The 27,339-nt window shown below is 35.3% G+C and overlaps 1 protein-coding gene across 6 annotated transcripts; it reads right to left on the bottom strand.

The window, feature by feature from the left end:
* Positions 1 to 1,687: 1,687 nt before the first annotated feature.
* LOC131166933 (pentatricopeptide repeat-containing protein At2g34400) lies at positions 1,688 to 26,593 on the bottom strand. 6 transcript variants are annotated; one of them, XR_009139912.1, is made up of 7 exons: positions 25,553 to 26,593; positions 23,025 to 24,057; positions 10,689 to 12,172; positions 3,228 to 3,305; positions 2,684 to 2,830; positions 2,368 to 2,600; positions 1,688 to 2,100 (listed from the first exon to the last, which is right to left on the bottom strand). XR_009139912.1 is itself a non-coding variant. In XM_058125581.1 (2 exons), exons 1-2 carry the CDS (start codon positions 26,473 to 26,475, stop codon positions 23,106 to 23,108), a joined length of 1,875 nt encoding a protein of 624 aa, XP_057981564.1. In that variant the 5' UTR covers positions 26,476 to 26,593; the 3' UTR covers positions 22,647 to 23,105. The 6 variants fall into 6 exon arrangements, 1 of the variants encoding a protein (XP_057981564.1); XR_009139910.1 differs by lacking the exon at positions 10,689 to 12,172; XR_009139914.1 differs by lacking the exon at positions 10,689 to 12,172 and having other exon boundaries at positions 2,368 to 2,589.
* Between the last annotated feature and the right edge of the window lie 746 nt (positions 26,594 to 27,339).

Here is a 27,339-nt window from a genome sequence, read left to right as displayed (position 1 = left end):
ACTCTTGAAATCATTTCACAAAACACATCATTACGTGAAATTCGGCTCGTAGCCGTCAAATAAACTTCCTGTATTTTTACAACAGTTCCAGTATTTCACAACATCAACACCTGCCACATAGTTTTCCACATTCGAAAACAACTTGAAAGTAAATATAAACAGTTAATATCACAGTACGGGTTTTAAACAACGAAAACAACATTTCCAAATGGTTAAAAGGTCCGAAATGACAAGTACAATATTCTAAAAATATAACATTTGAATTTGATCAGTTGGTTTTGAAAATAAAATCGATTTACCGAACCGAGGCCTGGAAACCCTAAAGTCGCCGTAACTCGATATCTAAAAGTTATTTCAACATTTCATTCGATTCATATCGTTTAAATCACTGTATTAACATAACCCCCTTACTTGCGTGTGAATCAGAGTTCGAAACGACTTGAAACTCAAGCCCTACCTTTCCGAACCCCAAACCTAAACGATTCAAAACAACGGCAAAAAAACCCTAAAACCTAATACTCGAAGAACAACACTTCAGTATAATCTCGTATACTACAGATCTACCAAACCAAAAGTAAAAGCCGACCCTTACCTCAATTTTTAGGAAAAACTCGGAAGTCTCTAAAACGAAATTTTGATCCGTAGAACCTATAGAAATTCCTTCCCTGATCCACAAAGCGACGTCGAATCGTCGACTCCGCCAACACACAACCCGGAAATCTTAGAGAGAGAGAGAGAGAGAGAGAGAAAATTAGAGTTTATGAAGAAAAATCTAACTTAACATTTAAGTAATCAAAATAAATATCTTCTCCAAGATATTTATATATAAATATCTCAAGATATCTTCTCCAAAATATCTCCTTCAAAATATATTTTTATTTATTTATTTATTTATTTATGTATTATATATATATATATATGTATGTATATATATTTGATCAGGTTAATACAAAATTATAACAATTTATTTTTTACACACCATTAACATTTTTTTAATTTTAATCAAATAAATTCTAATTTTTAATTATATTTGAGGGGGAGGAAAATTTTGAAAAATTTAATCACCTTCTTATTTTTCTTTTCTTTTTCTAACTAAAATTTTTCATCCAAATAAATCCAAACGATTCTAGGCTACAAGCCACAAGGCATGCCACCCCAACCCGGGAGGGTGTGGTTCAGGTGGTAGTGCGGGCTGTGAGAGTGCCTCTCACGAGATCAGGTGTTCAAACCCTCCCGGATTCGTTTCCGCCCTGAATTCCTGAAATTTACCTCCCTTTGGAGTTGTGGGGTCGACTTCAAGGGGCACGAGATTAGTCACGTGAACCGTAAAACGAACACATAAAAATCCGGTGCGTAATCCAAAAAATAAAAAATAAAAACTCCAATCCTACACAAAAGGGACAGCAACAACTTGGGCAATGGCTTGGAAAGATGGCTTGTAGTTTATATACATTGGAAATGAAAAGAGAAATGTTTGTGACAGCTTTTCTATACAGAAATCAGAACTTACCAATCATAACATGTTATGTTTTAATATTTGAACTTACCAAAGGATATAGGATCCACCCCAAATCATTCCTCAGACTTGGGTGGATGCAAGTACTAATGTGAAATCTCGTGATTGATAGATTTCAAATTCATCCATTTAGATTATTTCTCAATAAGAATAACTTCTAACTGGAGATGCTGACACAAACACAAGATCTAGATTTGTGTTAATTTTATTGCATAATTTGATCTTAAGCATAGCGCATAGATTTATTACGCTTTAACTTTTATTTTTATTTTTTAAAAAAAAGTGGGGTTGAGATGGACTAAAGATGACAGCAAGTACTAAACAACACATGAAAAAAAAAAAAAAGATGCAAACAGTGCATACACACATCATCTGTGGGTGTGGAGATTCCAGCCCTTGGGAGATGAGTAGGGGTCAGGGTTTGGGGTTGATTACTGAGCGTGCCTTTTTGTACAGAAATCATTTGGGTAGAGCTTGGAAGAGTAGTGCAAGCTGCGCAGATGACAATATCATCAATCATGGCAAAAAGAAAAGGGTAACCACAGACAGGAAGCACTGAGGGACCTCAGGGCTTTGTACGTTTCCTGCATAACCAAATGATGCACAATGGTTAGTGGACGTGTATCAGCAACCCACCATTGACACGACTCAAAGACTGAAAAATTGCATTTCCCCCTCCCCGAAAAGGAGAATTTTTAGACCTCAAATGAACACCCAGGGGGAACGCTAAAATTGTGTATCCCGCAAAATGAAGCATTCGGCAAGTGCACACTTCAGTACCCATCATCCATATATCAACGCTCCAAAAAAAATAAAAAAACAAAATACCAACACAGCCTCGTTGCACTTACATCATGGTGGGGATGGCCTTTTATCTTGATCGAGAGATTTCAATGCTTTCTCATCACCTTTGAAGGTAAGTGTATGAAGATTTCTTCAGCAGCCAAGTCACTCCACTGCTGGAAATGATAGTGTGACAGTGGCTGGTGGTGTCGGCCTTGCCTTGTACTTCTGCAGCAACAGGTCATTTGTGCGCGCAATGGATTGCCATAAAAAAAAGTGATGGCCCAATTCTGCGATTCACCTAAACATTTCAGCGGATCCCACTGAATCAATTTGCAATTTGCCTGCAATCTCATGACGCCAGTATTCTAGAAAATGAAATACCTCCCACCATGTATGACCTTCAATGATGCCATGATAAATACATACGCTTCCAATTTACGCCCCAGTGATCTTCAACTTCAGACAGCATGTATGAAAGGAAATGAGGTGTGATCCCGTGTGTCAATGCGATTGCAATTCTGTTGACTGCTGCAAGATTTTCAAGTTTTCTTTCATGAAATGAAAGATAAAGCAATGCTCAACAAAGACTGCCACTGAAAAGAAAATAATCTGTAAATTGTTAATTAGAATTTATATCTTCTGAATATTTTATTTTTGACTATGCATTTGCGACATCATTATTAAGAATTGAACATACATTCAGGTCACCTGCTAGCTCAAAACTATATCCAGATTCCCACTGCAGTCAGGATTCAGGAAACATAATAATTGTATAAAGAGAACAATTGTTTAAGAAAACTACAATCTGCTTCTGCCATATATTCTTGGCCAACAAATTCCTTATATTCAATGAAAATGCAGTTAAAATGAGAACTTAAATTTAATACCCCCACCATGACCAAAAATGTAAATATTAGTCACTGACCAAGTCAAAGTACGTCAAGATGCAATTAGTGGGGCAATAAGACATTCCTCTTGGCTGAAAACTGGATCCAGACTCACCCTGCAGTTGAGAAACAGGAAAATATTTTAAGAAATCAATTAATTAGAGTTGACTACAATCTTCATTTGCTGTGTCCTGGTCCTGCAAAACCTGACATTTAAAATAGACAGCCAAGAAAAGAACTCATGTTTTAATCAAAACTAAAAACTTTTAAAATGCTATTAACACTATCAACTAGAAATTTCATGAAGTGGGATGACTACCACTGCAAAGGTGTAGTGCTTTAACAACAAATATTTAACCCCTTCTCCGCCTAGACTGCATATTGCACTCGAATGAAGCAAACAGAATACTTTGGAATTAGTGCAAAGCAAACAAGCTCAACCTGTTTCATGTCATCTATTCGCCAAATAAATTACAATGGTATGAGGAATTTTTTTTTAAGATGAAAATCAAGGATCCCAACTACAACATATTTTTTAGTTAAAAGGATTTTTGCAGCGAAGAACTATTTAGTGAATCCTCACAAATAAACATCCAACTTAATCTCAAAAGACAGAATAATATATTAAAAATAAATTAAAACTTCTTAACTTTAACCAGAATTACCCCTAGATTTTAGTTGATATTTGTTCACACCCTTGTAAATGAAAAAATTTACAATATACTATTTTCCGTATCCTTTCTTTTCGCTCTATTTTAGTTTCCCTGTACACTGGACCCTGGACCTAGCTGAGAATATTTGCTCCAATCCCTCTTCATTATGCACTTCTGTTGCTGAAGAGCCTGCTTGCATTAAATGCTAATGCTATCTGTCATACGATTTCCTCCATTTTTGAGCCGCATTTAATGCAGTCTGTCATGCAATTTCCTCCATTGTTAGCCTGATCCAGTTTGGAGTGGCAACAGATTTTGGTGGGTCAAGCCTTGTTTGGGTTAAGCTACTGGTAACACACAATGTTTCAGAGATAACTCTCCAAATCTACTTACAACTGGAAAAGATCCAGTAAAGTTATGCTCTGAATCAAGCCAGAAATACATATATAGATTAAAATAAGAAGATTCTACCCCAAGTTTGGGAGTTTGGAGCTTGAGCCTTCGATTTGGAATCATACAGATTTGAATGAAGTACAAAACATAATTGCACCAAGTTTTTTTTCTAAATCCATACAAATTCAAACCCGAGGCTTGAAATCCATGCACTCAAACACATCCCAAGGGGATTTTTTCTTTGCACATTGTAACTGCATAAAATTACCCCTTTGCCCTATATTGTGAAATTGATCAAATTCAAACTTACATATGTGTTATAATTAAATTGATTATTAATTACACTATGTCTGCATTGTTGCAAGAGGTGAGGATTGGCAATGCATGCAGGGTTTGAGCGCAACACCACAGGTCAGGGTCTGTACAAATCCTGATTTTGGGATGTTCCCCCAGTGACCAAAAATGTAAATATTAGTCAACGACCAAGTCAAAGTGCATCAAGATGCTATTAGTTGGGGGAATAAGGCATGTCTCTAGGCTGAAAACTGTATCCAGACTCCCTCTGCAGTTGAGAAATAAGAAAGCTATAGTGCTTTAACAACACATATTTAATCCCTTCTCAGCCTTGAATGCATATTGCACTTGAATGAAGCAAAAAGAATACATTGGAGTAGTGCAAAGCCAGAAGCTCAAGCTGTTTCATGTCATCAATTCACCAAATAAATTATACAGGTGTGAAGTATTTTCTTGAAGGGGAAAGTCAAGGGTCTAACTCCGCCTCTGATGTGCTTAATGTCCTAATCTTTTCACACACAGCCGGTACCAAGCCCAGGTAGAGGAGGGATGCGTTAAGTAGCTGACAACCAGCATAAAACTTGTCAGATCACTATGATATGAATCCTTACTGATTATTTGTTTGGGCATTCCTTACAAGAGACATGTTGCACTTATACCGCTCAGGTATAGCGAAAAGGGCAAGGTCATCACCCTAAAGTGACGTGCCATGTTGGCGCCCGGGTACAGTGTCAAATATGTGAGGATTCCAGCATCATTTTGGACGTAGGCGGGTAAAAGAAGTTAGTTCAGGAGACTAGGATTATATTAGCAACTTGGAATATACGGACGTTTACAAGTAAAAACATGGAAATTATAGACACAATTATTAGAAGAAAAATTAATCTAATCTACCTTTAAGAAATTAAGAAGGGAGGGGAGAAAGCTAGAGAAATTAATAAATTAGGATTTAAACTTCGTTACACTGGAAAGAGAAAAACATTAGAATGAGGTAGGAATTATTATAGACAAAAATTTAAAAGATAACGTTGCAGAAATCAAAAGAGTAGGGGATAGAATTATAAAATCAAGATGGTCTTAGGCCAAGAGATAATAAATATCATTAGTGCTTATGCTCCTCAAGTAGGCTTAGTAGAAAACCTGAAAAGACAATTTTGGGAAGCTATGGATAGTATTATACAAGGCATATTAGGGACTGAGAAAATATTCATAAGAGTATATCTAAATGGACATGTTGGAACGAATAATAAAGGTTATGAGGGAATACATGAAGGATATGGATATGGAGACAAAAATGAGCCCGGGGAGATGATCTTAGACTTCACTATGTCCTATGGTTTTATTACAATGAATACTTGCTTTAAAAATGGAAAACACTTAATAACCTTCAAAAGTAGACAAAATAAAAGTCAAATAGATTTTTTCTAAACTAGAAGGGTAGATCATTTATTGTAAAGTGATCCCAAGTGAAAGCTTAAACACAGAACATAGAGTTTTAATGTTAGATATATGTATTAAAAAATGAAAAAGAAAAGATAAAATAAACCAATGTAAGAGAACTAGGTGGTGAAACCTAAAGGGAGAAAATATAATAAAATTTAAAGACAAAATGATCAAAATAGTGATTAGACTGTAGAGGATGGTGTAGACACAAACACTCTTTAGAGTAGGATAGCTAGGCACTATTAAAAAAATAGCAAAGGAGATTTTAAGTGAATCAAGACAAAGATTTTCGAATAACATAGAAAGTTGGTGGTGGGATCAAGATGTCAAAAAAGTCCACATTGCAAAAATGTAGAAACATGGATAACTTTGAAAAGTATAAAGAGGCAAGAAAAGATGCAAAAAATGTCATTAGTGAAGCTAAACATAAATCATTTAATAATTTGTACACTAGATTAGATACAAAAGAAGGGGCAAGAGAAATGTTGAAATATTTTCTAACATAATCGATTTTATGGGTTTTCAAAGTCTTCCATTTATGAATTCTCTAAAGCATTCATGAAGAGTGTTTAATGTTATGTGGGTTTGTCCCACATTGGAAAGAGTGGAAAAGGAAAAGCCATTAATAAATGATAAAGTGGAATAATCTCTTAAAGTTGGTTAAGAGATAGTGCTAGTGTGTACTCTAGTGCGAAGAACCATCCACACACACGCGCGCGCAAGCACTGAGCACTTTGCATGCTTGCATCGTTGCGAAATCGTGACCGTTGATCATGATCGGATGGCTTAAAATTAATCTTATATTTTTATAAGATCAAGTGGTGCGATCTAAACCGTATAAATAATCTAACCATCGGAATAATTGATTTTCTAGAATGTCCTGACCAAGGCGCAACCAGGAGACCTTGGAAGTGCGTGACTAGGTCTACTGAACACAAAGAAAGAATTAAATATATTCTAGACTGTGTCGACCAAGGCTTGACCAAGGCGCGACCAAGTCGACGCCTGGTGCGACCGGGTCGACACCTAATCAACTTCAAAAATTTGTTTCGCGAATGGCTGTTAATGAAACAGATTTGAACATATGTAACCTTTCAGAAAAGGTATAATTCTTTCTAATTAAAGACAGAATTCACTCCATGAATATATAGAAATATTCAACCTTTCCCTCTTCCTCTTTCTCTCATAAGGCTTTCAGAAATTATATTTTCTTCAATCTTGGGTTCTGTTTTCTGCAAAAATAGAATTCCATAAATTTGTTCAAATTCCTCTAAGGGTGTTTGTGATTAATTTTTGGTTTGTGTATAACGCAAACTAATATCAGATTACATTATGGGCTTCATTGTATCCTGGAAACGTATTTGCTGACACACACCGTTCTGGTGGAGGGCAAATAAAGTTTTAAGGAAAACGACATTGTAACGTGCCTTGAAGCTTTTTCTATTCTACAGCATTTTATACATTTGTTATTCTACAATCTTAAAACATTATTACAAAATGGTTGGTTCTTCAACCTTGAGGGAATTCGCTGCGGATTTTGTCAAACTTGAACGATTTGATGGAAGCAATTTCAGGCGCAAGCAAAAAAAGATGCCCTTTCTTCTTGTGGGTCTCAAAGTGGTGTATGTTCTAACCACCCCCAAACCTACTGTGAATGAGAATGAGACTTTGGCTCAAGGACGTGCAAGGCTAAAATGGAAACAAGATGATTGTATATGCAAAGGCCACATTAACAATTTAATGTCAGACAATTTGTTCGATCTGCATCAAAATATGGCTACTACAAAAGAGTTGTGGGATGCACTTGAGGTTAAGTATTTCACAAATGATGCGACTAGTAAGAAATTTTTGACTGGAAAGTTTTTCAATTAGACCATGCTTGATAGTAGGCCTGTTGTAGAGCAGTTTCATAAATTATGCATATCCTTAACCAGTTTAATCAACATAATATGAAAATGGATGAATGCATTTTTGTTTCGTCTATTATTGATAAGTTACCTCCATCCTAGAAAGATGTCAGAAAATCTTTGAAGCACAAAAAGGATGATATGTCTCTTGAACAACTAGGCCAACATTTCCGAATTGAGGAAGTGTTTAGGCAGAATCAGAAAGGTACAGAAGAGCATACTTCCAAAGTGCATATGATGGAAGAAGGAGACAGTTCTAAACAGCTCCAACATCCCAAAAAAGGGAATCTGAAGAGGAAATTCAATTATGTCAAGAATCAAAATAAGAAAAAGAAAGGCTTATGCTTCCACTGTGGAAAACTTGGACACTACAAAAATGAGTGTCATCTTCTCAAGAAAAAGCAAGATGGAACAAACTCTAACAAGTTTGTGGCTATGATTTCTGAAATCAACGTTGTTGAAGATGACTGTGCATGGTGGATTGACTCAGGTGCAACAAGGCATGTTTACAAAGACAAGAGTTCATTCTCAAAGTATGAACCAATGGAAAATGGCAATGTTCTCTACATGAGAAATTCGTCCACTGTTGTAGTCAAAGGCAAATGAGATGTTACTTTTGAATTTATTTCTAGAAAAAGTGTAACTCTCACTAATGTATACTATGTACCAGAAATTAGGAAAAATTTAGTTTCTGGAAGCCTACTTAATAAGTTTGGGTTTAAGTTGGTGTTTGAATCTGACAAATTTGTACTCTCTAAGGGTGAAGTCTTTGTGGGAAAAGGTTATATGTATAAGGCTATGTTTAAGCTTAATATCAATAAAGTGAATGTTTCTGTTTATATTGTTGATTCACTTTCTTTATGGCATAATCGTTTAGGACATATTAATACTGCAAAATTGCATGATATGGCTAATATGGAATTTTTTCCTAGATATGTAAATGACATGGATGATAAGTGCAGTGTATGTATTAAAACCAAAATAACCAGAAAACTTTTTCCTAACAAAACTGCTAGAATTTCTTCTTTACTTCAATTAGTGCATAGCGATGTATGTGATTTGCATGGTACACCTACCATAGGAGGCAAAAAATATTTTCTAACATTTATAGATGATTTTTCTAGATTTTGTTATGTTTATCTTATGCAGACTAAAGATGAAGTAATTGATAAATTTAAGGTTTACAAGGCAGAAATTGAAAACCAATGTGACACTAAGATAAAGTGTCTTAGATCGGATAGAGGAGGTGAATATTACTTTCCCACCTATTATGAATCTTTAGGTGTGATACATGAAACTTTTGCAGCATATACTCCACAACAAAATGGAGTGGCAGAAAGTAAAAACCGAACATTGGTTGAAATGGTCAATGTCATGATGTCAAATTCAGGGCTAAGTAGTGGTTGTTGGGGTGAAGCCTTACTAACTGCTTGTCATATATTAAACAGAGTTCCTTTTAAGAAGACTAAGACTTCTCCATATGAGTTATGGAAGAAAAGAAAGCCTAATTTAAAATATCTTAAGATTTGGGGCTGTAGAGCAATTGTAAGGCTTCCTAAACCTAAGATAAGGAAATTAGGTGAGCGGGGAATAGAATGTGTATTCCTTGGCTATGCTGGCCATAGCAAAGCTTACAGATTCTTGGTAATTGAACCAAATGAATCTATAGGAGTTAATTCAGTGATAGAATCCAGAGATGTAGAATTCTATGAAAATAAGTTCACTTCCACACAAAAGGTTAGTGATCAAAATAAATTAGTGGAGACTTTGAAACCACTTCAAACTAGTGGTGAACCTTCTGAACCTAGTGAACTTAGGAGGAGAAAGAGGAGAACAACAAAGTCTTTGGACCAGACTTCATAATCTACCTAGTAGAAGGTACTAGAGAATCACACTCTAGACAAACTATAATTTCACCAAGTGTGAAATTAGATCCTCTTACTTATGGAGAGGCAATGAAGTCTCTCAAGATCTACATTTTGGAAAGAAGCTATAAAGGATGAAATGGATTTTATCATGGGTGATAAAACCTGGAAATTGGCTGATTTACCTCCTGGTTCAAAACCAATAGGTTGTAAATGGATCCATAAAAAGAAAATGAAGGTAGATGGAACAATTGACAAATTCAAAGCAAGGTTAGTAGCTAAAGGCTTTACACAAAAGCAAGGCATAGACTACTTTGATACTTATGCTCCAATTGTTAGGATTGTATAAGAGTCTTGCTTGCCTTAACTCCCATCTACAAGTTCGAAATCCTTCAAATGGATGTAAAAACTGCATTCATGAATGGAGAATTAGATGAAAAAATTTACATGGAACAACCTTAATGCTTTATTATGCCTGGAAATGAATCTAAAGTACGTAAGTTGGTTAAGTCTCTTTATGGACTTAAACAAGCCCCAAAACAGTGGCATGAAAAATTTGACCAAATTATTCTTTCTAATGGCTTTAGGATACATGAATCTGATAAATGTGTATATAGTAAGTTCAATAGAAATAAAGGTGTAATTATTTGTTTATATGTTGATGATATGTTAATTTTTGGTACTGATATTGAAAGTGTTCAAAGTGCTAAGAAACTTTTGTCATCTAGTTTTGATATGAAAGATATGGGTAATGCAGATGTTGTTAAGCATCCTAGCTCGGGAGTATATAGTCCAGAGGGGGGTGAATGGACTCTTTTCGGGGAATACGTATTTATCTACAAATAAAACTCTTGGCAAGATACAAACAATTATATCACAATATAAGCAAATGTAAATCATGCACAAGACTTAGAGTAAAGAGTATAGGGTGAGAAGTTCAAGACCTGGATTTAACATGGTTCGGCACCAAGCCTATGTCCACGCCTTAGCACCAAGCCAAGGATTCCATAGTCCACTATAAACACTCCTTCCCCGGCAGAGCAAGCCTTACAACTTCGGGAACAAATCCCTACATGCTCACAAAGAGCCTTCACCAAGTGGTTCACAAAGAACCTTCCAACAAACCGGTTCACAAAGAACCTTACAACCAAGAAGATGATATACAACGAAATGCTCCTCAAATGAGCTAAATATGAAATACAATCAAATCCTCACTATTATCTCTCAAGGAATGATTCACACAAGATCAATGAGCAAGAGAAAATGAGCACTTTTGAATGATTGACTTAGACGCAAAGTGCAAAGTGTTAGGTTTTGGATTCAAGGATATTTTTCACAAATATGATCAACAACAATCAAAAACCATACTAAACAAGTCTATGGACTTGTATTTATAGCCAAAAAGCCCTTATAGTCGTTAACCAGCCGTTGGGAGCAACTCAGAAACAAAACTAGCCGTTTTCTAACCGTTACATCGTTGGGCACGAGGCCACTAGTCGACCATTCACTTTCTCTGGTCGACCATTCACCTGGTCTATGAGGAAAAATGGCTACTGGAATTGCTGGTCGACCATTCCCCTGTAGTGGTCAATCATTCCCCTATTTTGGACAACTATAACCCTAAATCAGAAAAAGTCATCAACACAAAAGTTGTCGAAAATTTTCTTAGCTTTCCATAGATACCAAGATCGTCCTCTTTGGACCTTTCTAGCAAAAGTTATGCCCCAAAAACCGAAAGTTGTTCAGGACTCGAGGTTGCACTACGTTAAACGACGATTGCTTGGTTTTTCCTTGTCAAAAAACCTTTTGATGACTTAAAACATTTCTTGGACAAAATATGAGAAAGATATTGAGTCTAATGAAGTTCAAAACTTGTCCAAGTGAGTTTTCCCTTGATTATAAGATATCTTGTTAATAAAAACCCATTTGAAAGCTCGTTTGATATCTTATATGTCATTATGTCCTTTTATGAAAAATACTTGACTTCTTTGAAGCTTTTGGACATAAGACTAGTTTTGACACATTTGGGACCAAGTATGAAAATGTTTATAAAACCAAGATGTTAAAAACTTGTCCCTTTGAAAACCATGTTTTGAGTTTAGGATTCATTTAACAAACTCTTTAAGTAAACCATGAAAGGTGAGTTTGTGTTTATGACTTTAGTGCAATCCTATAGACTCATGTGTCCTAGTATGCATGCATTGCTCAACTCTTGCTCAGAAATCATGTAAGAAACAAAACGCAAGAGTTACAAAAAATTCCTACCTCACACATAGCCCTATTACAAATAATTCTACAATTAAGCTTCCGGTTGTGCTGGGTCCTTCCAAATACGTGTTCTTTTTATCTTCCAATTCGCAAGTCAATTCGGTCTGATCTTTGCCTTCGATCTAGTACTTCATGTACGAGTACCTATACTAAATATGATCTGCAAAGATAGAAAAACACTAGGAACAACATATAGGTTAATATCATCAAAACACATTAAACAATGATGGTGTAGCCACTAAGGCTAACATTCTCCCCCTTTTTTATGATATCTAACCTATTACAAATTTACTTAAACTTTGCATTCATATTTATATTTATCATAGCTTATCATGCAAAGATAAGTTAACCTAAAACCACTAAATAAGACAATTAAGCTCACATAGCCTATAAGGCTAACATATGTGATTCTAGGTATTAGAATAATTAGAAACAATGATAAATTGATTCTCACCCAATCACACCATATTGAAAAGATACTGAAAAAGTTTAATCACTATGACTGCAAACCTGTTAGCACACCTTTTGATGCAAATTTAAAATTATATCCTAACACTAGTAGAGCAGTAAATCAGTTAGAATATGCTAAAGTTATTGGTTGCTTGATGTATGCTATGACTTCTACTAAACCTGATATTGCATTTTCTATAGGTAAACTCAGTAAATATACTAGTAATCCTAGTGATATTCATTGGCATGCAATATATAGAGTGTTAAAATATTTGAAAAATATTACGGATTATGGCATACATTATGAAGGATATCCTACTGTTTTAGAAGGATTCACATATGTCAGTTGGCTAACTGATCGTAATGATCATACATCAACCAGTGGGTGGATATTCACCCTTAGTGGAGGAGCTATCTCCTGGGGTTCAAAGAAGCAAAGCCTTATAACAGATTCCACTATAGCATCTGAATTTGTGGCTTTAGCTTCTTGTAGCAAAGAGGCAGAATGGCTTAGGAATTTGCTATTAGAAATTCCAATTTAGCCAAAGCCTATGCCACTAATATCTTTGCATTGTGATAGTGAGGCAACTTTGTCACGGGCATATAGTAATATATATAATGGTAAATCAAAACATATTGGCCTAAGACAATTATGTGAGGCAGTTAAGTACTGATGGTGTAATTACCATAGATTTTTTGAGATCAAGCCAAAATTTGGCTAATCCATTAACAAAAGGACTTGCAAGAGGCATGGTCTAGAAAACATCAAAGGGGATGGGACTTAAATCCATAACTCATAGTCACCAATGATGGAAACTCAACTCAACACTTGAAATTTTCAAACTATTGAGTTCAATGAGCAAAGTACATCATATGTAGTGACTGGAAGCACTAAAATGTATATGTTTCACATAATCCATCCCAAGGAAAATAGTGCTTTGTACCTATAATGTAGAAAAGGTGAAGGTTGAGCTTAAGCTCTTAATAGGATTATAACAGGTTTTGTGAGGTACTTTAATTACAAGGGTACCTTTGATAAACCTACCTATATGAGTGTCGGAAGTGGTGCCACTTCCTATGAAAAATGGATTTATCTCTAGAGCACTTATCAAATTGGGATATACACACAAGGCCAATCCACGCACCGGCTTTTGGTAACACCCAAAGATCTGATAATTTGTGTCTAATATACAACAAAACCAAGCCTTAGTCCCACTAATTGGGGTCGGCTATATGAATCCTTTTCCGCCAATTTATGCGATCATGGACCATTTCTTTTGATAGATTCAAAGATATTAAATCCTTACTCACTATCTCCTCCCAAGTTATTTTAGGTCTACCCCTACCCTTTCTACTGCCCCCCACAGTAACTAAGTCACTCTTCCTCACAGGTGCACTATAAGGCCTACGTTGCAAGTGTCCATACCATCTGAGTCGTCCTTCCCTTATCTTATCTTCTATAGGAGCTACACCTAACTTACCACGAATATGTTCATTCCTTAATTTATCTTTCAATGTTATACCACTCATCCATCTAAGCATCCTCATCTCGGCAACTTTTACTTTTTGGATATTATGTTTCTTCGTCGCCAAACATTCTGATCCATATAGCATAGCTGGTCTTATAGCTGTCCTATAAAACTTCCCTTTCAATTTTAAGGGTATTCTACGATCACATAGAACACTTGAAGAACTTCTCCATTTTACCCAACCTGCTTTAACTCTATGCATTACATCATCTTCAATTTCTCCTTCAGCTTGCATAATAGATCCAAGGTATCGAAATCTACAAGTGCTATTTATTTCTTCATCATCAAGTTTAACTTTGTCTCCAATATTCCTCCTATCATTACTAAAATTACATTTCATATATTTTGTTTTATTTCTACTTATCTTAAAGCCTCTAGATTCCAAAGCTTCTCTCCATAATTCTAACTCAGCCTCTACTCCATCCCTAGTTTCGTCAATTAATACAATATCATCTGCAAACAACATACACCATGGAACCTCGTTTTGAATACTCTTAGTCAATTGGTCCATCACTAAAGCAAAAAGATAAGAACTCAAAGCAGATCCTTGATGTACACCTATGGTAATTGGAAATTCTCTAGTTTCTCCATCTATAGTCTTTACACTAGTCATTACTCCATCGTACATATCCTTAATGACATCGGTATACCTACAACATACACCCTTTTTTTCTAAAACCCACCATAAAACTTCCCTAGGTATCCTATCATATGCTTTCTCAAGGTCAATAAATATCATATGCAAGTCCCTCTTCTTTTCCCTAAACTTTTCCATTAATCTTCTTAAAAGATAAATAGCTTCTGTGGTAGATCTCCCAGGCATAAAACCAAATTGATTTTCTAAGATCTTCGTTTCTAAACTTAATCTTTGTTCAACTACTCTTTCCCATAGTTTCATCGTATGACTCATAAGTTTAATTCCACGATAGTTATTACAATTTTGAATATCTCCTTTATTTTTGTATATAGGTATTAAAGTGCTTTTCCTCCATTCATCTGGCATTTTCTTAGTTTTTTACAATTGTATTAAATAAATTAGTTAACCATATAATTCCGTTATCACCCAAGCATTTCCAAACTTCAATTGGGATGTTATCTGGTCCCATAGCTTTCCCATTTTTCATCTTTTTTAGTGCAAACTTAACTTCGTTAACTCTAATTTTTCGAATAAATCTTATATCTTTAGTCTTTTCCTCATTTGACAATTCTAAATTTAAGCCTTCTATTTGGTTTTCGTTAAACAACTTACTAAAGTAACTTCGCCATCTTTCTTTAATATCTTCGTCCTTAACCAAGACAATATCATCCTCACTTTTTATACATTTTACATTTCATAAGTCCTTGTTCTTCCTTTCTCTAGCTTTAGCAAGTTTAAATATATCTCTTTCCCCTTCTTTTGTACCTAATCTATCATACAAACTATGAAATGATCTATATTTAGCTTCACTAACGGCCCTTTTTGCATCTTTTCTTGCCTCCTTATATTTTTCAAAGTTATCGATGTTTCTACATTTTTGCCACGTTTTATACCAAATTCTTTTTGTCTTTATGATTTTTTGTACATCTTTATCCCACCACCAACTTTCTTTGCTATTTGAGAATCTTCCCCTTGATTCGCCTAAAATCTCTTTTGCTATCTTTTTAATAGAGCTAGCTAATCTATTCCAAAGAGTATTTGAATCTATCCCATCCTCTAAGGTCCAATCCCCATCTTTGATCACTTTATCTTTAAATTTTATTATATTTTCTCCTTTTAGGTTCCACCATCTAGTTCTCCTACACTGGTTTATTTTATCCTTTTTCTACCATTTTTTAATGCATATAATTAACACTAAGACTATGTTGTGTGGTTAGACTTTCACCTGGAATAACTTTACAATCCTTGCATGATACACGATCTACCCTCCTAGTTAAAAAAAAATCTATTTGACTTCTATTTTGTCCACTTTTAAAGGTTATTAAGTGAATTTGTGTCTAATATGTATCCAGTTAATCAAAAGAGGATTGCTAGTTCAAAGTTCGTCTACTATGTAATCCTGATTAACTTTAATATGTATTCACTAAGTGAAGGTTCAAATTCTAAAAACACCTTCATTTATGCATAAATTTTCTCTTATCTAAATAAATTGTTTTTCATCTATATTTTGAAAATGGTGGGGGAATGTTGAAATATCTTCTAAAATAATAGATTTTATGGGTTTTCAAAGTCTTCCATTTATGAATTCTCTAAAGCATTCATGAGGAGTATTTAATATTATGTGGGTTTGTCCCACATTGGAAATAGAGGAAAAGGAAAAGTCATTAATAAATGATAAAGTGGAATAATCTCTTAAAGTTAGTTAAGAGATAGTGCTAGTGTGTACTCTAGTGCACCCTAGAACGATGCTTCGCACTTTCCGCACACGTGCACGCGCAAACACTAAGCACTTTGCATGCTTGCATCGTTGCGAGATCGTGACCGTTGATCATGATTGGATGGCTTAACATTAATCTTATATTTTTTTTATAAGATCAAGTGGTGCGATCTGAACCATATAAATAATCTAACGGTTAGAATAATTGATTTTCCAAAATGTCTCAACGAGGGCGCAACCAAGAGACTTTGGAAGTGCAACCAGGTCTACTGAACACGAACAAAGAATTAAATATATTCTAGACTGTGTCGACCAAGGCTTGACCAAGGCGCGACCAACTCGACGCCTAGTCGACTTCAGAAATTTTGTTTCATGAATGGCTATTAATGAAACAGATTTTAACAGATGTAACCTTTCAGAAAATGCATAATCATGTCTATTTAAAGACAGAATTCACTCCATGAATATATAGAAATATTCAATCTTTCTCTCTTCCTCTTTCTCTCATAAAGCTTTCACAAACTATATTTTCATCAATCCTAGGTTCTGTTTTCTATAGAAATAGAATTCCAAAATTTGTCCAAATTCCTCTAAGAGTGTTTGTGATCAGTTATTCATTTGTGTATAACGCAAACTCATATCAGATTACATTCTGAGCTTCATTGTATCCTGGAAACGTATTTACTGACTCAATACACACCGATCTGGTGGGGGCAAATAACGTTTCAAGGAAAACGACATTATAACATGCCTTGAAGCGTTTTCTGTTCTGCAGCATTTTATACATTTGTTATTCTACAAGATGTATTTAAACTTGCTAGAGCTAAAGAAAGAAAGAGTAAGAACTTAGGTAATGTAAAATGTATAAAAAGTGAGGATGATATTATCTTGGTTGAGGAAGAAAACATAAAAGAAAGATGGTGAAGTTACTTTAGTAAGTTATTTAATGAAAACTAAGTAGAAGGTTTAAACTTAGAATTGACAAATGAGAAAAAGACTAAAAACGTAAGATTTATTCGCAAGATCAGAGTTAACGAAGTTAAGTTTACACTTAAAAATATGAAAAAAGGAAAAGCTATAGGACTAGATAACATCCCAATTGAAGTTTAGAAATGCTTCGATGATAACAAAATTATGTGATAAACTAATTTATTTAACACAATTATAAAAACTAAGAAAATGTTAGACGAAGGGAGGAAAATCACTTTAAAACCTATATACAAAAATAAAGGAGATATTCAAATTGTAATAACTATCATGGAATTAAACTTATGAGTCATACAAAGAAACTGTGGGAAAGGATAGTTGAACAAAGATTAAGGTTAGAAACAAAGGTATCAGAAAATCAATTTGGTTTTATGCCTGAGAGATCTACTAAAGATTAAGGTTAAAATGCCTCGCCTTACGCCTTTGCCTTTTAAAACACTGCTATGGCTGCATAGTGCAGGGCTAAGCTCAGCCAGCCTATTCTCTAAACCAGAAGAAGGCCCATTTTCTAGGAGCATCCCCATGGCAACACCCATGTTGGTGCTTCAAAGAAAGGACTAGGTGGGGTATTTTAACAGCAAAGTAACTGCCTCAACAGAAGAATGCCACCTGCCATAGTAGCGTGGCCAAATGCCACCTGCCATAGTAGCGTGGCCAAAGGCGCAAGGCGCACTAAGGCACAATTGATACCTGGAGCCTAGGCATGAGCTGCGAGGCAAAGGGGCTCACCAAGCTGAGGTGCACATTTACTAAAATTGTCCGTAAAATACCCTATATAATGAATTCTTGGCTGTAAACACATAAACACTAATATTTGAATTTTAAAATATCAAATTATTCGATATAGAACATAAAAATGAATATTATAACACAAATTCCCAATATTATGCGATGTTCATGCCATAATTTTCACAAAATAGAATCAGAAATAAGCTGCACAAAACAAAGAACGGCTGTGCAGCTCTGACTGAAATGCCAGAAAATCCAGATAATAGAAGCTGAAACACCAAGAAAATATATGCTTCCAGGAAAAGAAGAGCTCAGTTCCCAAATAAAACAGCCAAAAAAAAAAGGAAAAAAAAAAAAAAAAAAGGCACCAAAGAGAGGCCCACAGCAGCAGAGCAATTCAGAAGACGAAGACCGAAAAGCAGCAGAGCAGCAATTTCAGAAAAATGTGCAGAAATTCCAATTTACACAATCATGAATCATGGGCAATTTCCTCCAACAAATTAAGGGCTATTAAATCTTCCCTCACTATCTTATTTCAAGTTATTTTAGGTCTACCCCTACCCCTTCTATTACCCTCACAATAACTAGTTCACTCCTCCTCACTAGCACACTATTTGGCCTACATTGCAGATGCCCAAATCATCTGAGTCGCCCACCTATATCATATTTGCTACAATAGCTACACCTAACTTACCGCAAATATGTTCATTCCTTAGTTTATTTTTTAATGTTGTACCGCTAATCCACCATAAAATTCTCATCTCAAAAACTTTTACTTTTTGGATGTCATTTCTTAGTCACCCAACATTCTAATTCATATATCATAGCTGATCTTATAGCCATCCTATAGAACTTCCCTTTTAATTTTAAGGATATTCTACGATCACACAACATATTCAAAGCACCTCTCCATTTTACCAAACTGGCTTTAACTCTATGCATTACATCTTCTTCAATTTCTCCTTTAACTTGCCTAATAGATCCAAGGTATCGAAATCTACTAGTGTTATTGATTTCTTGATCATCAAGTTTAACCGTTTCTACAATATTCCTCCTACTATGATTGAAATTACATTTCATATATTTTGTCTTATTTTTTAAGGGACTTGCGGAATAGCACTAAGATCCAGTTGTAGTGCATACGGATAACAAAAAAACAAAAAAAATTATCAGATCATGCAATCCCTAATTACATGATTAGGATTATACCTGCGATATCTGTCTGGTTTGATCTCGAATCTGCAAGTACGAAAACAAGCTCTTGAAGACGACCAGGAATCTTCTATGGTATTCCTTGAACACGCCTTACTCCTGAGAGAGTGGGCTCGTAAACGGCTGCTAGGGTTTTCTTCTCTCACAAAAACACCTACCTCTGTGCGATTTTTTTCATTTCTCCTAGCTGCTGAATGGAGCGCGCGTATATAGGCCACAGTAGGAGCCTCTGAACAAATATGACTATGGCTTCCCATGTAATTAAGAATCCCTAATTCGACTCGAATTTATCCTTAATTACATTAATTATAATTTATACCACTAAAGAATTATAATTGCACTCCTTGTCATTTTCAAAATTAAATTTCGAGCTCTTATTATTAAATGCTTATTTATCTCCCCACGTAAAGATTACAGACACTCATCTATTAAATTAAATTACTGACAATGTAATTAATGACATATTAATTCCTTGAGACCTTCCACTTAACTTATTTGATGTGGCGGATTCAAAATCCACCTGCAGGGTTTGACACAATCAAAACTTATAAGCTTCCTCAAGGGGGTATCATCAATCCCAATACCGGGACATGGATTCCATCAATAATTAATGTTCACCATACACATAATGTCATCACCCAACTCACTGAGTATTTTGACCCATAAAGAATCTCACTCTTTTATGAATCAAAGTAATAAACACTATATGCACGTGTCCAATAATCATATCAGGATTAAGAGCATAAGCACTCATAATAACCATGAGGTATTAATTGTTTTATATAGTCAGTATAAAAACAATTACCTCAAAACGATCCTGTTCAATACACACAAAGTGTACTAGCACAAGGAGTTGGAACTGTACCATTCCCAATAGTCAAGACAGACCTATTAAAACCTTGTGTTACAGTCCTACCAGTGGTGTGTCCAATTTCATTTAAAACTGTGAACAATAAACTTATATTCTATAAGAACTGATGATCTAATCTTCTGTGTATAAGTCGTACTCTACACACTAAATCACCTACTATATAGAATAAAAGACACACATGCAAAATCATTAAATAAATAATGTCAGGCAAACATTACTCACAAAGATTCTCATTAAAATGGAATAACTAAAGTTATTAATAAATGCTAAAACCGATTACATAAAGCATGTCTTTCTATATAAATCTCTAACAATTTCTACATATCCTAAAACCTTTAGATTCTCAAGCTTCTCTCCATAATTCTAACTTAAGCTCTACTCCGCCCCTAAGTTCATCAATCAAGACAATATCATCTGAAAACAACATACACCATGGAACTTCATTTTGGATATTCTTAGTAAATTCATCCATCACTAGAGCAAAAAGTTAAAGGCTCAAAGAAGATAGTTGATGTACACCTATTGTGATTGGAAATTCCCTAGCCTCTTCACTTGTCATTTTAACGCTAGTCATTACTCTGTCATACATATCCTGAATGACATTAGCATACCTATTATATACACCCTTTTTTTTCTAAAACCCACTATAGAACTTCCCTAGGTACCCTATCATACGCTTTCTCCAAGTCAATAAAAACCATATGCAAATCCCTTTTCCTTTTCCTAAACTTTTCCATTAACCTTTTTTAAAGATATATAGCTTTTGTAGTATATCTCCCAGGCACCCTCCCCCCCAAGCCATAAGGCTTCCCACTTTGCAAGGGTAAGGGGAGAGTCGTCACAGCGTACGCAGTCTTGCCCCTACTTTTATGCAGAGAGATTGTTTCCTTGGACTCGAACCCGTGACCAACCGGTTACAAAGGAGTAGCCTTACCGTTGATCCAAGGCCCACCCTCCCAAGCATAAGACCAAATTGATTTTCTGATACCCTTGTTTATGACCGTAATCTTTATTCAATTACTCTTTCCCACAGCTTCATTGTATGACTCATAAGTTTAACCCCACAGTAGTTATTACAATTTTGAATATCTCATTTATTTTTGTATATAGGTATTAAATTATTTTTCCTCCATTCGTCTGGCATTTTCTTAGTTTTTATTATTGTGTAAAATAAATTAGCTAGCCATATAATTTTGTTATCAAACTTCAATTGAGATTTTATCAAGTCCTACAACTTTTCCATTTTTCCTTACTTTTAATGCAAACTTAACCTCATTAAGTCTATTTTAACAAATAAATCTCATATTTTTAGTCTTTTCCTCATTATTCAATTTAAGTCTTCTACTTGGTTTTCATTAAATAGCATACTAAAGTAACTTTGTCGCCTTTTTTTTATGTCGTCTTCCTTAACCAAGATAATATCATCCTCATTTTTTATACATTTTACATCACCTAAGTCATTGCTATTTCTGTCTCTTACTCTATCAAGTTTAAATGTCTTGACCCTTTCTTGTGTATCTAATCTAGCACATAAATTATTAAATAATTTGTTTTTAGCTTCACTAAACAACCTTTTTTGCATCTTTTCTCTCCCCTTTATACTTTTCAAAGTTTTCCATGTTTCTACATTTTTATCACGTTTTATACCAAATTCTTTTTGTCTTTACAACTTTTTGAACACCTTGATCCCACCACCAACTTTCTTTGCTATTCGAGAATTCCTCTTAATTCACCTAAAATCTCTTTTGTTATGTTTTTAATAGAGGTAGCTATCCTACTCCAAAGAGTGTTTGTGTCTACCCATCATCTATTATCCAATCACCATCTTTGATCATTCTATCTTTAAATTATATTATATTTTCTACCTTTAAGTGCCACCACCTAGTTCTCTTGCACTGATTTATATTATCCTTTCCCTTCCATTTTCTATTACATATATCTGACACTAAAACATTATGTTGCGTACTTAAGCTTTCACCTAGGATAACTTTACAATACTTACATGATAAATGATCTACCCTCCTAGTTATGAAAAAATCTATTTGACTTTTATCATGTCCACCCGTAAAGGTTATTAAGTGTTCTTCTCTCTTCTTAAAGCAAATATTCATTGCAATAAAATCATATGACATGGCAAAGTCAAGATCATATCCCCCAAACTCATTTCCATGTCCTCCATGTATCCGCTCATAGCATAGTGGGCCAAAAAGGAAAGTTGAAGGGAGCTTTGTGGAGAGCAGGAGGAAAAAAGCAAGAAAAGAGACACTCGAGTACAGCAGCCACAAGTTCATCACTCTTGATCTAAAAGGAATAAACGTACGATAACTACATTCTGCTAAATGCAACCCCCCCCCCCCCCGGGGGCCACAAGGTTACTCGCTTTGCGAGGGCACAGGGAGGGTTGTCATCATGTATGCAGCCTTATCCCTACTTTCATGTAGAGAGGCTGTTTCCTTGCACTTGAACCCATGACTAACCAAGTAAAGGGTAAAGAACAAGAGATAAAGAACAAGCAGTTTTATTGAATCGATCAAATCAACAATTAATATGGTGGACAAGATCCTCAAAAAACTTGTTCTTAAAGATACAATTAATTGGTCAAGAGGGGTCGTTTCCTTGGACTCAAATCTATGACCAGGTACAGATGATCCAAGGCATGCCCTCTTCAATCTCATTACTTCTCACATTTAAATATGAAATTGTATTACTTTCACCAAACTTTTTGAATTGAAATAATTTATGGCAGGGATTTCTTAGTGAAAAAAATATCAATTAATTATTCGGCTCACTAGGGTAAATGTACATATATGCCATAAATTTCCTGAGATGTGTAAAATAACACCAAAGAATATAATTTGTAAGCTTTCCCAAATCACCAACCTGGACAAACACAAATATTCCAGCAAATTCTTTGGCATTTGGCATCCTTTGTGAGTTCAACAATCTTCTCGTCCTTTGCAACTATAATAAATAAATATTTGGAAAATAGCCTTCCAGCTTCATCTCCTCATTCAAAAAATTAAGAATGAAGTAAATCCCTTTTAAATTAAGGTGGAATCCATCACCAGCATGAAATTCATGAAGTTGATTCCCAATCTCAATCCAGCTACAACCAGGAGTTTTAGTCACACCTTTCTGCCTCATCAACATTCTCATCCTCGCTGCATCATCCCATCTATTCAAACTTGCATATATCTTTGATGAAATAATGTAGTTTCCCGAATTTGAGGGCTCCATATCAAAAAGCAGCTGCATTACATGCTCACTGACATCAACGTTTTTTACTTTCAGACAGGCACGAAGCAATGCCCCTAATGTTACTTCATCTGGTTTTTCAGGCATCTTCTCAATTAAATCCCATGCTTCATGCACACGTCCTGCACGAGCCAAAAGATCAACCATACAAGAATAATGCTCAATTTTAGGGACCAAACCAAATGACAGACCCATTGAATTAAACAATTGACGGCCCTCATCAACCAATCCAGCATGTACACATGCAGAAAGTACCCCTACAAATGTGACATCATTTGGTCGAACGGTCCCATGGTCCCTTAACATGTGCAGAAAGAGTGATAATGCCTCCCTGGCCTGGCCATGAAAAGCAAGAGCTGAGATCATTGCATTCCAAGAGACCTCATTTTTCTGAGGCATGTCTTCAAAAACTCTAAGTGCGTGATCTAAACATCCACACTTTGCATACATGTCAATTAAGGCAGTAGCAACATATGTATCACATTGTAGGCCTCTCTGCAATGTATATGCATCAACCCATTTTCCGAAGTCAAGGGACCCAACTGAGGCACAAGCAGATAGCACACCAATTAATGTGATTTTATCTGGGCTGATTCCTTCTTTTCTCATGTCATTGAATAGCATGATTGCATCGTCCGACATTCCATTTTGTGCAAACCTGTCATTAATAAGTTAAAAAGATATTTTAAAAGAATAATTAGTCAATTAAAACCCAGAAGAAAACAGCCAATAGTACACATTACTTTTTGAAGGATCAAAGTCTATTGGCTATCAGAAAACAAGGTCTCAAACCAAGTGAATAAGAGACTAGTTATTTACATTGGTGCAGCACCAAATATCAATAAGTATGTCACATGACAATAACTCAGTCAAGGACAACAATAATTGAATTGAGCAGATATATTCTTCAAATGATTGGAGCTGAAATGAAAGTTAATACATCAAAAAAATTTAATCATTATAGCTACTCAAGTTCGGGATATCTTGTATATAAATAGTTGATATCACGGTTGCCATCCCCAAGTGTGCCACACTACAAGAGTATGGGCTGCTTGGTGCAGCTCATTACAGACCAAATCAATAAAGGTCTTAAAGGGGGAAAGGCCCCATTATTAGAGTAAGCTAATGTGGAACGAAATCAAACCAACTCAATATAAGCTTAGGTTGGTTGGAGGACAAGATTTTGGAGTTTTAAAGTTCGCTTGTCATCATAAAATCCCTTATATTCAGCTTTATTTGAGCAGACTATCCAAACACAGCAATAAAATAAAATCTTTCATTGATCAAAAAAAATAATTCATATATGTTTTATATTGTTTACATAATTTTACATTATTAACTCACATCTCATGAATTATAATTTATAGAAGATTTATATACGTTTTATATTATCTACAAAATTTTGTATTATTGACTCATTACATGCATATGCCTATCACAATAGAAAAGGTGTTGAAATACTTCATCCTAAGCTTCAACTCAAACCCAAGTGACCATGATCGGTTGTTATTATCTTCATCCAGAAACTGAACAATCATGCTGAAAAACTTAAGCTAAGAAAGCAATCTCTCATATATGTTTATGTACATGTGTGTGCATAGTTCTTAATGTGAATAACTTGGGGAAGGAGAGAGAGAGAGAGAGAGAGAGAGAGCCTGTAAACAAAGAAGACAATAACCAATTTTTTTTCCATAAGAGTAACAAACATATTTCCGTCATAATCTAATTGATTTCCTAAAATATTTTTGTAAAATATATATATTTTAAGAAATTTATAAATAAATATATAAAAAAACTTTATCGAAAGGGACACAGACTTGCTGCTAGTTTCGGCAGTGGCACAACTGCAAATAAATTTCAATATAGCATGCCCGCTAAACAGGAGGTCCTGAATTGTAGTCAGTTCCATAAATGTAGGCACATCCCTTTGCCCAAAAGCTAAGCTTTCAGATGCTAAGGTAATCATTTCCTAACATAAAACTCAATGATTGTTTTATGGACAAAATTTCCCCATGAAATAAATAGATGTTTAAAAATGAACCACGCATAAAGCATTCCCAGATCGACCTTAGCCAACAATAAAACAAACTTCGTTTGATCTGAGATGTTACATGAAATGTAATATAAATAGATTAAATAAAGAGACGACTTGCCCTGTGATCATAGCATTCCAAGCAACCACGTCCTTCTTTAGCATTCCATCAAAGACCCTCCTAGCAGACAACAGATCCCCACACTTGCTGTACATATCAATCAAAGCAGACCCAACGTAAGAGTTCAGCTCCATTTTATTTTCCACAACAAACCCCTCAATACATCTCCCCAAACTCAGATCTCCCAAATCCCCGCAAGCTCCAAGAACACTCACCAAAGTCATTTCATCGGGCTCAAACCCTGCATCCGTCATTGCCCAAAACAATCTCACTGCATCTCTGGCAAAGCCCATTTTCGAGTACCCCGAAATCATTGAATTCCATGAAACCAAGTCCCTTTCAACAATTTCATCAAACACCTTCCGCGCATAAGGCAATTCGGTGCACATGGCATACATTGTGATCAACGAGTGGCTCACGTGACCGTCATTGTCCAACCCAATTTTTAAAACTGATGAATGGGCCGCCTGGGCATGATTCAATGCTAAAAGATTCGCGCACGCAATGAATAAAAATGGGTAGGTGAAATTATTCGGCCTTATGCCCGAAGACTTCATTCGGTAATAGAATTCAATGGTAAGATTGAATAGCTGCCATGTGGTGGTTAGTCCACGGATCATGACATTGAAAGCGTAGTCATTAGGCTGGGGCATTTGAGAGAAGAGAAGGGAAGCATAGTTGAAGTCTTTGAGATCAATGAGCTTGGATAGCAGAAAATTGGGTTTTTGTATGGAGTTTATAAGCATTTGGGTGTGAATTTGTTGCAGTGATTTGGTGGAACCACATTGTTTCAAGAGAGCTAGGAGCGCCTCGGTGAGAGGCTCTCTTTGCTTTTGCCGTCGTGGGTCGCTGGGGCCTAGATGGAATTTCCGGAAAATAAGGTGGCGGGAAATGATGTGTGAGGGGGCTTTCAATCTGAACATATCGAGCGGAAGACAGATGATGGCATCGCACTGTCGCGGTGAGGCAAGGGAGCCCTCTTAAGACGACGTCAATTTCCAGTGGTGTTCTAGGCTTTTCACCATATCCACGTGATCTGTGTCGAGGCCTTCAAAGGAGTCTAACTGAGCTATGACCAGCTCAAGCTCGGTTTGTTTATTTGAAAGTGAGTTTGAGTTCAACTCGATATTAAAGTTTTTTGTTTGAACTCTCTTCTATTTTAATTTATATAACTTGAATTTGTTTCAACTCAACTAAAGTTTGTTTAAGTCACTAAACTAATTAAACAAATTAATAATGAATAAAAATAGTTAATATATATATATATTTTTTAATGTGAAAAAATTAAAATTAAATATTTAATGAGACTGTGATCGAATTTGTTCATGAGTCTAATATCGAGTCAGTTTACGAGCTACTAATGAATTAGTAAACAAATTAATAAATGAGCTAATAAATGAGTGGCTCGCAATCTATTAAACAATCAATTCATGAACCTAAGGGGTTGAGTATGACTCAACTTAAGTTTGGCTTGTTTATTCAAAATTTGATCTCAACTCGACTTGTTTAACTTAATAAATGAGTTCGTGCGAACCATTATCGAGTCAAACATCGAGTAACTCACGAGTGGTTCGATTCATTTGCAGCTATATCTACACTTCTCATTCCATTAATATGCCTTAGAAGGAGACACTTTCTTTTAAAGATTTAAAGCCCACTCATGTATGACCTCATTTTAGAACTATTGAACTCACATAAGTGAGCTATATATTACTAGGTGAATCCCAATAATACAGATTTAATAATATTTTTACTCTGTGAGTAAAGTTGTATTCGAGTCGAGTCGA

The sequence above is a fragment of the Malania oleifera genome, chromosome 10, assembly GCF_029873635.1.
Source record: "Malania oleifera isolate guangnan ecotype guangnan chromosome 10, ASM2987363v1, whole genome shotgun sequence".
Classification (NCBI taxonomy): Eukaryota; Viridiplantae; Streptophyta; class Magnoliopsida; order Santalales; family Ximeniaceae; genus Malania; species Malania oleifera.
Note: the sequence above shows the minus strand (reverse complement) of the source record. Positions and strands in the feature narration are given on the sequence as shown.